Source organism: Antennarius striatus, chromosome 3, assembly GCF_040054535.1.
Source record: "Antennarius striatus isolate MH-2024 chromosome 3, ASM4005453v1, whole genome shotgun sequence".
Lineage (NCBI taxonomy): Eukaryota > Metazoa > Chordata > Actinopteri > Lophiiformes > Antennariidae > Antennarius > Antennarius striatus.
Genome location: NC_090778.1, coordinates 20,075,891 through 20,090,437, shown reverse-complemented (window position 1 = coordinate 20,090,437; position 14,547 = coordinate 20,075,891). Strand labels below are relative to the sequence as shown.

Sequence of the window (14,547 nt, the reverse complement as noted above, 5' to 3'; positions counted from 1 at the left end):
AACTAATCAATAGCGCCGGAAGGGGTTAAAGTTCCATTTTCCTAGTCAAGAATGAAGAATGAACTTGTCAGACCATAAATTGACCAATCAGGAAACGAGGTAGGAACAGACCCCGCCCTTCGACATCATAAGTAAGGAGAAGCGCGCTCACGGTCAGCGCGTGAACAGAGCTGGAAGCACACCTGAAAAAGAGGAGCAGGTGGTCCTGGAGCCTTGATGCAAAGCGGCGGCCGGCCTTGAGGTGTTTTCGTTGTGTACGGCAGGAATTACGGTTTGTACGAGTTTCTTCTTTTCCGAACTAAACGCCGTCATAACTCATAAAGTTCCTGGTGAAACCGAGTTAAACACCGGTTTATCGGGCGGAAGGCGTCCCTATTATTACCGGTACTTCCTTCCACTGTGAGCTGGATTGCTACCTAGCTGTTAGACCTGTTCGTCAACTCCATCTGGTCATCAACTCTTGGCTATTTAGGTACCAGGGAGGCAAATAAACACGAATTGTTTAAAAAAAAATAATACTAATTAATTTCATTGATTTAAAGGGGATAGGGGATTCTGCGCACAGTGGCGTGAATTGAAGGTGTTTTGTGCAGACGCAGAGCCGGTTGGTGATATAGATGCCCCACTGTAGATGTGACTGATGGTGGCACCAGTTGCGCCGTGGGACGAGCTGGCTGGCTTTCTGCTGTCAGTTACCATTCTAAGGCTTGTCTGTGACTTATTGTAGAAACTCAGCACAACCTTCTCTGGGTTTAATGATGACTTGGCAATGTGTAGGCCACGTTTCTTTTGTGATCGCAGACACACCTAGAACCTGTCTTGGAGGTGGCTCACCGGAAATGTTTTGTAGAAACCCAGCATAGTAAAACTCATGCCAACATGCGTGTCTGAGAGACTGACTGGTTTCTGGACTGTTTCAGTACCTCATCTGGCAGGTATTAAGTCCTTCTGCCCCAATTTATCACTTTAACCTTTGCCTTTTTTCTCCTCCAGGTGATTTGCAAGGAATCAGTCAAACAATGGAATTCGATAATATTAAGTCGTCAGCGGCACTAATTTATGACGAATTCATCCAAAATGTGGGTGAGTGAACTTTGACGGAACATGGACAATTTAAAATCCTGCGCTGTCATCACTTGATTTCTTAGACGAGCATTAACTTCACTTACATTTGTCTTTTTGGTTTTCTCTGCAGATACCAGAACAGATAACTGGCCTCTCATGTCCTCTCCCCTCCCCCAAACCATCATTATTTTACTATATATTTACTTTTGCACGTCTTTGGGGCCTCGGATAATGGAGAACCGGAAAGCTTTTGAGCTCAAAAAAGTTCTCATTGTGTACAACTTCAGTGTAGTGGCGCTCTCGCTCTACATGATCTATGAGGTGAGTCATAAGTTGGCTTTCGCTTCAAATAGTTGACGGCCCATGTGGAATTTGCGCCGCACCAGTCTTTCCTGTCTCGTGGGGATCTTGGGCTTTGTCAGTCTTAAGAATCTTTTTTTCTTTCAACATGCCTTTTTGATCAGAGGTGAAACCGGATTGGCAGGAGTAGTAGTTGTATGACTTTTCTTTCTTGCATCATTTATTGATTAAATCAATGACATCTAAAGCAAGTTTGAAGTTACAGCTATAAATGTGTTTTTAAACATAGTTTGCAATTGTCTTTAGTTTGTGATGTCAGGATGGGGAACAGGATACTCTTTTCGCTGTGATTTGATCAACTACTCTGAGTCACCACAGGCTTTAAGGGTAAGTATTTCCTTCACAAATGGGATGTACTGCACAACTGAATTTGCTGAGCTCTGGATTTTGTTTTTGAACCAGTACTAATATATGCGTTATGGTTTCCTCTAGATGGTGGCAGCGTGCTGGCTTTACTATTTCTCCAAGTTCATTGAGATGATGGACACTGTAAGTCACCCACTGCCGGATGTGACATGAGTACAAAAATTTTCAAATCACTGAATTCGGACGTCCTGCCTCCTGTCTACCCTGTTTCATAAAGAAACTGTTTCCCCCTTTCAGGTTTTCTTTGTCTTGAGAAAGAAGAACAGCCAGGTGACGTTCCTTCATGTCTACCATCACTCCATCATGCCGTTCACCTGGTGGTTCGGAGTCCGGTTTGCACCTGGTACGCTTTCCTTGTGGAATCAATGTTTACCCTCAGATTAAGAGGATTTAAAACATTTTGTGACTTAATCTCAATGTGCTTCCTGTTTCAGGGGGTATGGGGACATTCCATGCATTGATCAACTGTTTTGTCCATGTTATCATGTACACATACTACGGTCTGACTGCCATGGGCCCCAACTACCACAAGTACCTCTGGTGGAAGAAATATCTCACTACTATTCAGCTGGTGTGTTGATTGCCTTCATGCAAAATGAATGTTCATTTCATGTTATCATTTTAGACTTCATGAAACTGTCTACACAAAGATCATTTGCAATTGTTTGTCATTTTCGTCTTGAATATCAGCTCTGTATTTTAGTGGTATTTGTCCCATATGTGGTCTTCAGGGACATAACTAGATAAGTTACTCGTACAATTTTTTTTCACGTATACTTAGATTTTAAGCTTTATGTGAATTGAAGTTTGTGTCAGTTAAAGCAAATAAGAGTTGCAACTGACAGAATTTGATTCTAAAATTGTTAAATGAAATGTGTTTATAGTCATGCTTCTTTTGCAAGGCATTTCGTAGATCTGTGGTTAATCTTGGTGATTTTTTTCTGACTCTCACCAGATCCAGTTTGTTTTGGTCACCAGCCACATCTCCCAGTATTTCTTCATGAAAGACTGCAGCTACCAGCACCCCATCTTCATCTACATCATTGGCCTATATGGTCTGATTTTCTTGTTCCTCTTCCTCAACTTCTGGTACCACGCATACACCAAGGGCAAGAGGCTGCCTAAAGTGCTGCAGGCTCAGATGTGGTCGCACCATACCAATGGTGTTATGAATGGACATGTCAATCATGAAAAAGATGAGTAATAACAAGACTTGGCTCATCACAATTTCAGGGTGGGTTTGTTTAAGCAAACCACAACTGTCTGAAGGTCAACCCCAATTTGATGAACTCACTTTTTGATTGTTTCAAGTAGAAGAATGATCTTTAAATGATGTTGCTGTTAATGAGGTTTCTTGACCCTGAGCTGAAGGGTGTTTTAAATTTTCTTAACACCAAAGATGAAGCTTAAGTTCTGGTGAAGTTTCCAGATATCTTTTTTTCTGCTTTAACAGTTTTAGAAGGTGTTCTCAGAATAACCCAACCCTCAGGTCTCACTAGTCCACCTCACAAAGCTTCCAATGCTAAGATGATAATGGCTTTGACTTGATCTTGCCTCTCAAGACTTTAAGGAAACTTTTGTTTTGTTTTTAAAAAATGCACAGAAAAGGGTTGTGTGTTTCACTTGACCTACAATGATGTCATTCAACTCTGAGTCATGTGGTGACTTTGCTTCTTCACATGTTCATTACATGCTTGCAGATTCATGGTGTTTAGCTTTTATTCACATGTGCATTCCAGCTTGTATGGCTTGAGTCACAACCACTGCAGATGGTGCAGGCATCCAGTAAAAAAGGCTTTTTTTGGTTTTGTTTTTTTACATTGGATACAGTTTATTGTCATATGAAGCATTGTTGTGACCAAGATGTCTGAGAGGAAAGCTGTTGTCAACTGTAGTTCTTGTAGGATCCAGAACAGAGAGACCTGCTACTTGTTTCTGAAGGCATGTTGTAAAAATGACCACCGCACATCTGTCGTGGACTCGTTCCGTCTGTCAGAAACCACAGGCATTCTTACATAATCCGTTTTAAGAGTGCTGCTTCACGGACAACAGGGTCTTCTCACGGCAGGAGTCGAGCCGTGCCTTTTAGACAGAAATCTGGAGTAGTTGTTACGATGATCTTAAATTAAGGGAATAACACTCTGTTTCTTTAGGTGATCGAGGACACAGCATTAAGATTTGTATGGTGTGTTTCTAAAAAAAAATTTGTTTCTGGTCATAAAATTCCTTATTAAATGTAATAATATAAAGAAATGGAAGCTACATGAAATGTTTATACTGTATTGTATTTTATATGTATTTATATAAAATAAACTGATCTATTGTCTTATCATTTGAATTGTGATTTTTGCTCAAAACTCCTCACCAAGGTAGTCATACAAAGGACTATCCCTAACCCAAAAAACATCAAACCATTATAGAGTATTAGAGCACAAAATTGAAACTGTATAATGAAACAAACCTCACAGTGCTCTTCAAAATATGTGATGCCAAATTGTCTTAAACTGTGGTTGGTATACAGTAGGTGGTGGGGGGTCAAATTGGCTACTCAGGATGCAAAACAAGCCCCCAATATTCAGAAAGGGAGAATTGCAACTAGAAATATTTTGTAGATCAAATAACTTGGTGTGTTTTTTTTTTTTTCTAAATCTGGCTGAGCCTTTAAGGCTACTTCAGATGAGAACAGCTGATCCTTGAGTGACGATCCGCTGTAGCTCTTATGTCGCCCTTTAGTTTTTATTCCTGCTGGGTTCACTAGCTTCTCTTCAGCTGTATTACTCAGTAAGGTGGTATCTTAACAGACTAATTGTGGATGGTTGAAAGTCTACGCAGACCTCACAGAATACTAACATTTTCATCCTGTGAGTGGCGCTGTTTAACTGAGATTAGAGAACGGCTTCTCTCAACAGTTTATTGTGGAGAGAAGCCCTTCTCTCTCACCACATCCAGTATAATGCATTTTTCAATGCATTATATTAAGATGGATCACATAATAGATGCAATTCACATACAGCATGGCGTCGCAGCTAAATATTCATCTGCTTGAATGCATTACTGAACAACACTTCATTTTAATCTCAGAGCACACAGACTGAAGGATGTAACTGCTGCCATGTGATCCTCTCTGTTCAGGATAATTAACTGAGATGCTTTTAGCTGTTCAAAGCTAGTTTCTCAAACTGATTTTTTTTTTTTACCATACAGAGATACATTATTCAATGCATTTGGAACTTTTATTGATGATTTTCAATTTAACTGCATTTTCCTAAGTCGAGGGTAAGTAAACAGAAGGCCTAAAAACTGATTTTCAAGGATGTAGCTCCTGAACAGTGTATTAATTAACTACTGACAGGGAGATGTGACCATATTGTTTAATTGTTTTTCATATTTGCATCTGTGTGCGTTTGAGCTTGCATGGTTGTGTGGCTCTGCGGTGCACTGGCGTCATGCCCTGAGCTAGCTGGGATAGGCTCCAGCTCCCCGTCCCCTGCGTCAGCGGATAAAGCGGTTATAGAGAAAATGGATGGATGGATTTACTTTTACGATTATTACATTAATATTTCCATTGTTCATCTTTTGTTGGCAGTGTAGATTATGTATTTCAAACATTATAAAACATTTTGTTAACACTCTGTCAAGCCGCCACACATGCACTCTGACACCTGGGAAACAGGAGAACACACTGACATCTCTTCCTTATCAGTATGACCTCCTACACTTGAGGTTTATAGCTGTACTGCCACCAACCTATGGTCCATGAGCTTTATATCCGATAATACTATGCCCTCTTGCTGCACAAAAGGAAGCTGTCATCAGTTGAGTTCCAAATGATGGAGATCATTTAAAGTCTGTAGACGAGAGCAGGTAGCAGGACAACCAAAACCATGGTTCTTCTCTGGTTTTACTGTTGGAGAGACTAAAATAATGAGGTCATTATCAGGATAATTGTGTGAAATGGCTCCTCTCCTCACATATAAGGATTCGTTCCCGTCTTTAGGATATGGTTTTAAAGAGTTTTTGTCATAATTAATTAATTTGGTGGTAATAAATGCTACTGCAATGAACCTTTTACTCAAATTCAAAATAGTAAAGCAGAAGAAGAGGCGGCACAATAATAACAGTAATTGTTAATATCTGCCATCCCATATTTCAGACACTTATGCTCATAGGAAAATTTTCTCTGATACGCACAATAACCTCTGGTTCATTAACTATGGGAATAACTTAATAGTTATTCCCAATGGATATGTCAGAGCTTCAGTCTCAAGTAGGACTGTCAGTGTAAATAAATCAGCAAAACAGCAAGCACAACAGGATAAGCAAAAGGCAGAGAGCAGTTACAGTTTCTGGTGATGCAATAAGTCTGTCTAATGTAAGATGTATAATGTCATAATTCATAGACAGTGGATCATTTGATGAAAGCAAATCTAATTTTGTCACATCTCTTGAAGCTTTTAAATGGGCATTATGCAAAATGAATTACCTGCAGCCTTTGGTGAGCATATCATTACCCAGGTGGTCTCTTACAGGCTTGACATTAACAAGAGGATAGCAGAGCAGGGCACACCGTTCGTGCTCTGCTGCATCTCTCAGCAGAGAGCAGATGGCTTCTAGATAATCGATGGGATTTGTTGGATTAATAACTCAGAATGCTCCTCTATCCCCATCCTTGATTCCTATTCACATCCCATTCCCTTCATGTAACATTGAAGAAAAACAATTTGGGTCACGGCAATTTATGTTTCAGACACAAACTGTGAATCAGGGAATCTTACCAGTCTCATTGCACTGCCTGCTTCCATTTGTAACACCATTATGGTATCTGCGTTGGTTGTTCTGATTATGTTTAATGTGGTTATTAAACATGAAGCTCCTTTAAAATTCATTCACTTTGCAGGTAAGCTGCCAAACTTGTTGTCACTTTAGAGAATACTACAGCTGCTTTAAATCCCTGTGTAGAGATAGGTATTTTTGTTTGTTTTTATTTTTGTTTTCTGTTTGTCAGAAATAGTTAGAATCTGATAGTTTTGATGCCACACAGATCAATATTTTGGCATCAGGATTTGTTTATGGGAATGTTTCAGCCCGATGAGATTTAGTTAGATCCTTTTTCTGTAAAATTAGAGAAATATTAAATTTGCTGGACACACGTGAGGTCATAATATGTATTTATTCAACTCTGTAAACAATGTGGACGATTCATTCATGTGTGATTTCAGCTTTGTTTTTTTAAGTAACACTGAGTTCTCACACCTCATACCTGAAACATGTCTTTCATCACATTGTGATGCTACTGTCTACAGCCTATTACAGTAAGTCTGGAACAAATACTGTACATTTTGGACCAAAGCATGTTTTCCAGGTATTTCTATGCCTTATTGTTTTATAATATTGGCCACTTCTTCTAATAATGCAGGGTGAGGATGCATCTGCTCTGCTGTGTGTGTTGGCCGCTGCCTCAGTCGCTGTGAGCTGTCATATCTTTTTAAGGACAAGCAGCAAAGAAAGGCTATTTGTGTAGTCAGCTCCTGGATTTTTCATGTGTTCAATGAGTTTTCAGCCTTACACCCTTCAGGGTAATAGATGCAGCTGAACTACTTTTTGCTCCGACGAATTCCAAATGTAAATATGTTTTCATGGTTATCTTGTGTAGCCAGCACATGATGAGTTAATGCAGCAGTATGTAAAAGGAACAATGTGTATATGTATATCCTTTGCATAGAATATACATAAACTTTCCGCTCCTGTGAGTTTGATAAGCCTTAGGGTCAGAAGGTTTTGGGCATTAGCACTTTGCTTGCTTGCTTTGCAGAAGTCCAGCCTATATGACTATTGGCCTGGCTATTCTCTGAAGGCCTTCGTGCTCTGCATCAAAAAAGAGGTGCCCAGAGGACAGCGAGGGATCATGCATCCTTGTCCGTTGTTTCAGCCTGAACATACCATCTAGATATTTGTTGCAAAGATACTCTGCAATGGAGTAGTTTATGCTTTCAAAATTTACATCTAGTTTTTGAATAAAAAACTGTTAATTTAGTTTAGCATCAGTTTAGCATGGGAAAGAGTAGTGGAAGCTAGACTAAGGGCAGAAATGAACATTTGTGAGCAGCAGTATGGTTTCATGCCAAAAAAGAGATGCAGTATTTGCTTTGAGGATGTTGATAGAGAAGTACAGAGAAGGCCAGAGGGAGCTGCATTGTGTTTTTGTAGATCTGGAGAAAGCTTATGACAGGGTGCCCAGAGAGGAACTGTGGTATTGTATGAGGAAGTCTGGAGTGGCAGAGAAGTATGTTAGAGCGGTGCAGGACATGTATGAGGACTGTAAGACAGTGGTGAGGTGTGCTGTAGGTGTGACAGAGGAGTTCAAGGTGGTGGTGGGACTGCATCAGGGATCAGCTCTGAGCCCCTTCTTGTTCGCTATGGTGATGGACAGGCTGACAGACGAGGTTAGACAGGACTATCTCTATGGATTATGATGTTTGCAGATGACATTGTGATCTGTAGTGAGAGCAGGGAACAGGTGGAGGAGAAGCTAGAGAGGTGGAGATTTGTCCTGTAAAGGAGTGGAATGAAGGTTAGCCGCAGTAAGACAGAATACATGTGTGTGAATGAGAGGGACCCAAGTGGAAGAGTGAGGTTACAGGGAGAAGAAATCAAGAAGGTGGAGGATTTTAAGTACTTAGGGTCAACAGTCCAGAGCAATGGAGAGTGTGGAAAAGAGGTGAAGAAGCGTGTACAGGCAGGATGGAACGGGTGGAGGAAAGTGTCAGGTGTAATGTGTGATAGAAGAGTATCAGCTAAAATGAAAGGAAAGGTGTACAAAACTGTGGTGAGACCAGCGATGTTGTTTGGTCTAGAGACAGTGTCACTGAGGAAAAGACAGGAGGCAGAGCTGGAGGTAGCAGAGATGAAGATGCTGAGGTTCTCTTTGGGAGTGACCAGGAAGGATAGGATCAGGAATGAGTACATCAAGGGACAGCACATGTTAGAGGTTTTGGAGATAAAGTCAGAGAGGCCAGACTGAGATGGTTTGGACATGTCCAGAGGAGAGATAGTGAATATATTGGTAGAAGGATGCTGAGTTTTGAACTGCCAGACAGGAGGCCTAGAGGAAGATCAAAGGAGGTTTATGGATGTAGTGAAAGAGGACATGAAGGTAGTTGGTGTGAGAGAAGAGGATGCAAAGGACAGGGTTAGATGGAGGCAATTGATTCGCTGTGGCGACCCCTGAAGGGAAAAGCCGAAAGGAAAAGAAGAAGAATTTAATTTAGCATCAGGTACTGAGAGGAAGTGAAACAGCTGTTGTGTCTGTATCCAAAGTTTTGTACAACCACAGCCACAACTATTACGACTACCACTATTATTATTATTTCATACAAATGGACAAGGTACAGTTCTATTTATATATATATTCTATTTATACCTATGATTATTTTTTTCCAGTAAGAAAACACACACAGACCTTGGATCTGTTTAACTGGGTGAACCGGTTGCCCGTCTCGGGTAAATACTTCATGCACAAGTTGGTAACATTTTGATGTAAGTGTGGGCCCTCAAGGTTTTCTCATTGTTGAAAAAAGTGCCACTCTACATTTAGGTGGTTTCACCTCCAAGGCCATGCCCACATTTCCACATTGCATCATATGGTGGTAGATACAGGTATACCTTGGCTTACGTCGTTCCAGGACACGCTAAGTGAGTTGAAAAATGACTTAAGTTGAATCAATTTTTCACCAGGCTAAATTGAAAATATCCATTCCAGTTCTGTACCTTATTTTTTTAATGCATTTTGAGTAATATATGGTTAATACAAATCTATTTTAAGCTTAAAAACATTCCTTCATTCAACTTCTCAACTGCTTCTTCCACTTTTGCGGGTCACGGGCGTCACTGGAATTTCTCCCGGCTGATTATGGGCGAGAGACAGCGAGGGGACACTCCGAGCGCGACACCAGTGCACTGCAGAGCCACATGAAAGACAAACAACCACTCAATCTGTTTGGGAAAAAGCCGGTTTTCTTCACTGATTTTCTGTAACGCATTAGAAAATTCCACTGCTGCTTGTTTATCAGCTGATGCCCTGTCACCTTCAGTTTTAACGTCTTCGTTCCTTAAATGTCATGTACCATCCTTAACTTGCCTTGAACTCTACATCTTTCTCATCTGGGCATTTTATCTGCAGGTCTTCAAACAAAGAAAACACCTTCTTTTGAATGATTTCTTGACTAATACAAGCATGCTGACAATTCAAATAATCAATATCCTCAAAGATTTGCCTCTTTTCTTATTGTTGATGGTATTCTTCATCTCTGGGGCTTCATATTTGACATGTGCTAAAACCTTGTCCTTATTATTTACAATTGTTAATACAGTTGTCCGACTCATCCCAAAAGGGCAATCTCTACCACTTTTTTTTTTTTAAACCTTTTTCATTGCCTTTTATCTTAGCCAATGAAGGGCCATGAAGGGGCCACATTTTACAGAGGGTCCAAGCATTTACCAAAAAAAAAACAAAGCAGGATGCATTGAAAAAAAAAAAGACTAATAATATAGATCAGAGGAACGATTTTAATCATACTGATTCTCTAGTCGATCGCACGGCAAGATGCACTACTACTACTATTACTACTACTCTACTACCACCACCACTGCTACTAGTACTACTACTACTTCATTACTGCACTCTCATAAGATTGGGAGAGCTGCCAGCAAGAACTGGGAAAAAGGAATATCCCAACTTTTCTTCCCTCCTGTATCCAAAGCTGCAGAGATACTGGATTTTCCCACAGTAAAATCCTTCACTGTTGTCTTCTAAGACACATCTTGTTCAGTGAAAACACATACGTATCTTTCATGACTGCATGTTTGTTGTTAACACAGGAGGCTTTCTGTTTTAGATTCAAAATACTGAAGCCAAAGATTGTGATCGCAATGACATCACCAGAATCATTTTCTTTCACCCCAAGCCCCACTGGGGCAGTTTATGCTGAATAGTTGAGGATGACTAAAGAAGGGACGAAGCCAATCAGCTAAATCATGTCATGTAACCCTGTTTCTGCTATACGGTAACATTGTGAAACAAACCACTGTAAAACTGTGAATACATTTTCTGAAGGATCACAAACCACACCAAGACTATCTAGTAACAGAATTTCATCAACTTGAATCAATAAGTATTCAGAATGTTTTGATGAACATCTGGGTTCAATGATTACAGCCCGCTTGAAAGCAGTGATGTTTTGTAATTGTCAGTGTTTATGTGTTCATCCGTCCGTCCGTCCGTCCATCAGTCCACCAAAGGTCTTCGCAACCGTTGCAGATGGAAAGATGAAGCAAACAGCACATTACTTGGGTGGCAAAGGGGATGAAAATGAGATGATGACCTTGACCAAAGCTACTGCTTTGATCTATGACAGTGGGTCGGAGCACTAGGTTTGATCTTTGACCTATGCAAGAAGATCAGGATAACATTTTGAATTCAGGTGTGTCGTGGGATGTTGCAGTCTCTGACTGCATTGGTTCTTGTTTCATCTGCATTCATTTTAGAGGAGGATGAATCTATTACGCGTATGCTCTATATGTCCAATAATGACTAAACATAGAGGGTGTGTAATTTTATAACCAGGATATTTAACTTTGGCCTCATACACACTGAGCAACCTTCATAGGAATAAACCAGACCCTTCTGTAATGAATCCAGACATCCTTTGAACATCCATGCTTCAGACAGATATGTCTTATTATACAATGGTTCTGAAAACATGTCGACTTGATTTTTTTTTTTAGGGTTCATTCCACTGAGGGATACTGCAAGCAAAAGGATAGCTGGAAAAAAGAGTATCATGTGAGAAGATTGGCCTCATTCATCCAAACAAAATTTGAACTACTGCCAACAGCTGTGCATCACTAGGGATCACTGAAACAATGCAATGAGTTTGTAACTGCGTGCCATTACTGTACGGCTACTCCCGCATTTCAATGTGCAGACTCTGCACTCATATGCATGGCGTCATCACATAAAATCCACACACAGAGTTTAGCACACAATTGTAACCAGGACGCAGCTTAAAGTCTGGAAAAAAATTCCCCACTTGTCTAAACATCGTGGCTCCACGCCCTCCAGGGTAAAAAGAAAGGTGTTTCACTCTGAGCCCGTGTGTGAGTCTGTGTTATATCACTGATGGCTGCATTGTCTAAACGTATATGACAGAGCTTGTTTCCGCATTATAAGAGCAGAGCAGACATTTATTGGCTCTGCAACGGAAGCAATATCTGTCTTGTCAATATTGTTATGTACAAAGAACATTTGCAATTCATGTTTCTCTCAGGGAACACTTTATCCCCATCGGTTGCTGAGGCAAGAGAGTCACATCATCTCTGGGAAAAGTAAGCGCGGCTGTTGGTGAGTTGCTTCGCAGAACACGTCAAAACCTTTTGACATCTTTTTTCTGTATGTTACAGTCGTTTTCTGACAATGTCTTGTAAAAGGAAAGGAAATTATTCAAGGATTCAGTGATTTTTGTCATTTGTCTCCTATAATAACAGGTCCATGTGAGGAAATGTGAGCAGTTTAGTAAATATGCTCATTTGGCCAGAGCGTCTTGATAATATTAACGCCACTGTAATATCTGAGTACAGTGTAAGCATAAGCTCAGTTTGAGCTGCAGCTGAGAAGCGGTTAGCATAGTTTAGCATAAAGTGTTCATACAACAGGCACATAAGTACCTCTGGTTCATTTGACAACACAGACAAGACTATAAACTTATTGCTACAGGCCAAGAAACTGTTTGACTTATAATCAAATTTCCAGATTTTCTAGTTTTTTTGTTGTAATTGAGATTAAACAAATACAAATTAGTTCTTTAGCGAGTTTCACAGCCCCTGGATAAACCTGTTTTTGTTTTTTTTTGGTTTTTATTAAGCCTGATGTAAAGGAGATGTTACGTATCCAGGTGAGAAAATCGTAATCTAAAGGAAAAATTCTATTAATTAATGAATTGATTTATTTTTAACAAAGTGAAGTATACACCTAGAATTTGATCTATCCTCGGAAGGAAGCACTCATGACAGAGTAAATGTAATGGAATGTCTTTGAATAAACAACTGCTTCTAAAGTTGCAGTTAAAGAGCGAATGCTTCTTTTACTGTTCGATTCTCCATCATATAAATACTACCACACTTCTCCTCTCCCTGCCGTTCCCCTTTATTCCCTCTTTTGTGAAACCCTTCCCTCTGTTCTCCTCTTTAGTTGGTCCATAACCATGGGAACTTCCAGCCATGAGGAGGGGGTATGGGAGGCCGGAGCACGAGAAGCACATAATTGGCCAAGAGACAGGAACCACTCTGACATCATTGGCTGTGAGCCTTTGAGCTGTGAGCAATTGCTCCCTCCTTACTTGAGAGAGGATCAGCAAGCAGCAGAGTGGGACTTACTCTGTTAAAGATGCACATGAGAGACTTTGGTTTAGTTTTTTGTCTCTGATTGAGACTCTCAGAGAGCGGGCCGGGACGGTGTGGACGAATAAACTCTTCCTGGAACTTTCTTAAAAAGACACAAAGTAAGTTTGATGACCTCACCTTACCTTATGACTACAAGCGCAGTCCAGTCTCTCTTTTTGACGTGTGAGATTACAGATGGAGCAAATGTGTAATTCCTTTCAACAAATTAATAACTGTAATTACATCATGAGAAATGTAGATTCATAAACATGGACTCTTACCACATTTTAAACTCTGAAATTACTTAATGTGCTCATGAGCAAGTGTTTGTACATGTTACATGCAGGACTGTGTGTGTTTACATATACATGCATGTACTTAAATGAGTACTACACCTGATTATGGAGCCTGTACTCACATAATGTGTATTTGAAGGATGTAGTTTTTGGAGTATTTGAGCAGGGGATGGTGAACTGCAACTTCACCATGACGAATGTCATTACGATTGTTGTCAGTGCAAGGTTTCACACAGACAGAAGAGCTTGAGGACTCCACTCCCAAAATCTCCTGGTGTGACTTTGAGGCTGCAGAGTGGTGGTGGCGGTAGTTGGCTAAAAATAGGCCTGCTCCAAATTGTACTGCAGTCACATGGAAATTCAGAGGAAACACACAAAAAAAAGAAAAAAAGGAAAATAGAAAAATTACACTGTCATTGGTGTATACCAGTCAGGAGCATTTTGATCCTGTAAGCAGAAACAGAAATTCAATTTGTCCAGCATAAAACCTGACTTGATACAATTTTTTTGTTCGTAATACTTCAATGTAATAACAGGAACAAGGGGAGGAGAGTGAGAGCAAGCAGAGGGAGGAACAGATGAAGTAGCCAGAAGGTGACAGCATGTGTCTGTCAGGGTGTGTTTTTATGTCAAGATATACTGAAAGTGTGGCTGCAAGGGTGTGTTCACTGGAGTTCTCCTGTCATGTGTCAGTTACAGTTGTCCCTGAGTAGGCTGTCACTGCTGCTACGTCATGAAATAACATGCTTATCAAATTAAGCATCCTGTTGAAAATTACCTTGTACATGTAAATTAAGCCCCAGAGGACTAACTTTGAGCAAATAAGAGCTAGCACACACACATGTGGACCTGTTTACGTCATATCCCAAACCCCCTCCTAGGTGTGTGAAGTTTTCTTCTTAAAAAGCAGCTTTCCATGACTGAAGCTGTATAACCATAAAAAGTGAAAAACTGGACAGGTGACAGCAGCACAAACTGTTTCAAAATGAACTGTTTGCTCCTGTCCTTTGTTGCATCAGAGCAG

At 40.3% G+C, this 14,547-nt stretch overlaps 2 protein-coding genes across 3 annotated transcripts in view; both read left to right on the top strand.

Annotated features, from left to right (window-relative positions):
- Positions 1 to 141: 141 nt before the first annotated feature.
- Positions 142 to 4,089, top strand: elovl7a (ELOVL fatty acid elongase 7a). Of its 2 annotated transcripts, none has more exons than XM_068310318.1 (8): positions 142 to 271; positions 994 to 1,083; positions 1,196 to 1,386; positions 1,672 to 1,752; positions 1,858 to 1,914; positions 2,029 to 2,134; positions 2,226 to 2,362; positions 2,747 to 4,089. In XM_068310318.1, exons 2-8 carry the CDS (start codon positions 1,020 to 1,022, stop codon positions 2,993 to 2,995), a joined length of 885 nt encoding a protein of 294 aa, XP_068166419.1. In that variant the 5' UTR covers positions 142 to 271; positions 994 to 1,019; the 3' UTR covers positions 2,996 to 4,089. The 2 variants fall into 2 exon arrangements, with proteins under 2 accessions (XP_068166419.1, XP_068166420.1); XM_068310319.1 differs by having other exon boundaries at positions 230 to 271; positions 994 to 1,079.
- Positions 4,090 to 13,240: 9,151 nt separating this feature from the next.
- Positions 13,241 to 14,547, top strand: part of pde4d (phosphodiesterase 4D, cAMP-specific) — a 159,624-nt gene continuing 158,317 nt past the window's right edge. Inside the window, exon 1 of the mRNA XM_068311752.1 lies at positions 13,241 to 13,346. The gene's annotated coding sequence lies outside the window, so the exon portion shown is untranslated. The remainder of the gene's footprint in view (positions 13,347 to 14,547) is intronic.

Coding starts and splice junctions, on each gene's coding strand:
- elovl7a (XM_068310318.1), top strand. CDS start 1,020: ATGGAATTCGATAATATTAAGTCGTCAGCGGCACTAATTTATGACGAA. Junction 1,084..1,195: donor CGAATTCATCCAAAATGTGG/GTGAGTGAACTT, acceptor TTTTCTCTGCAG/ATACCAGAACAGATAACTGG. Junction 2,363..2,746: donor ATCTCACTACTATTCAGCTG/GTGTGTTGATTG, acceptor GACTCTCACCAG/ATCCAGTTTGTTTTGGTCAC.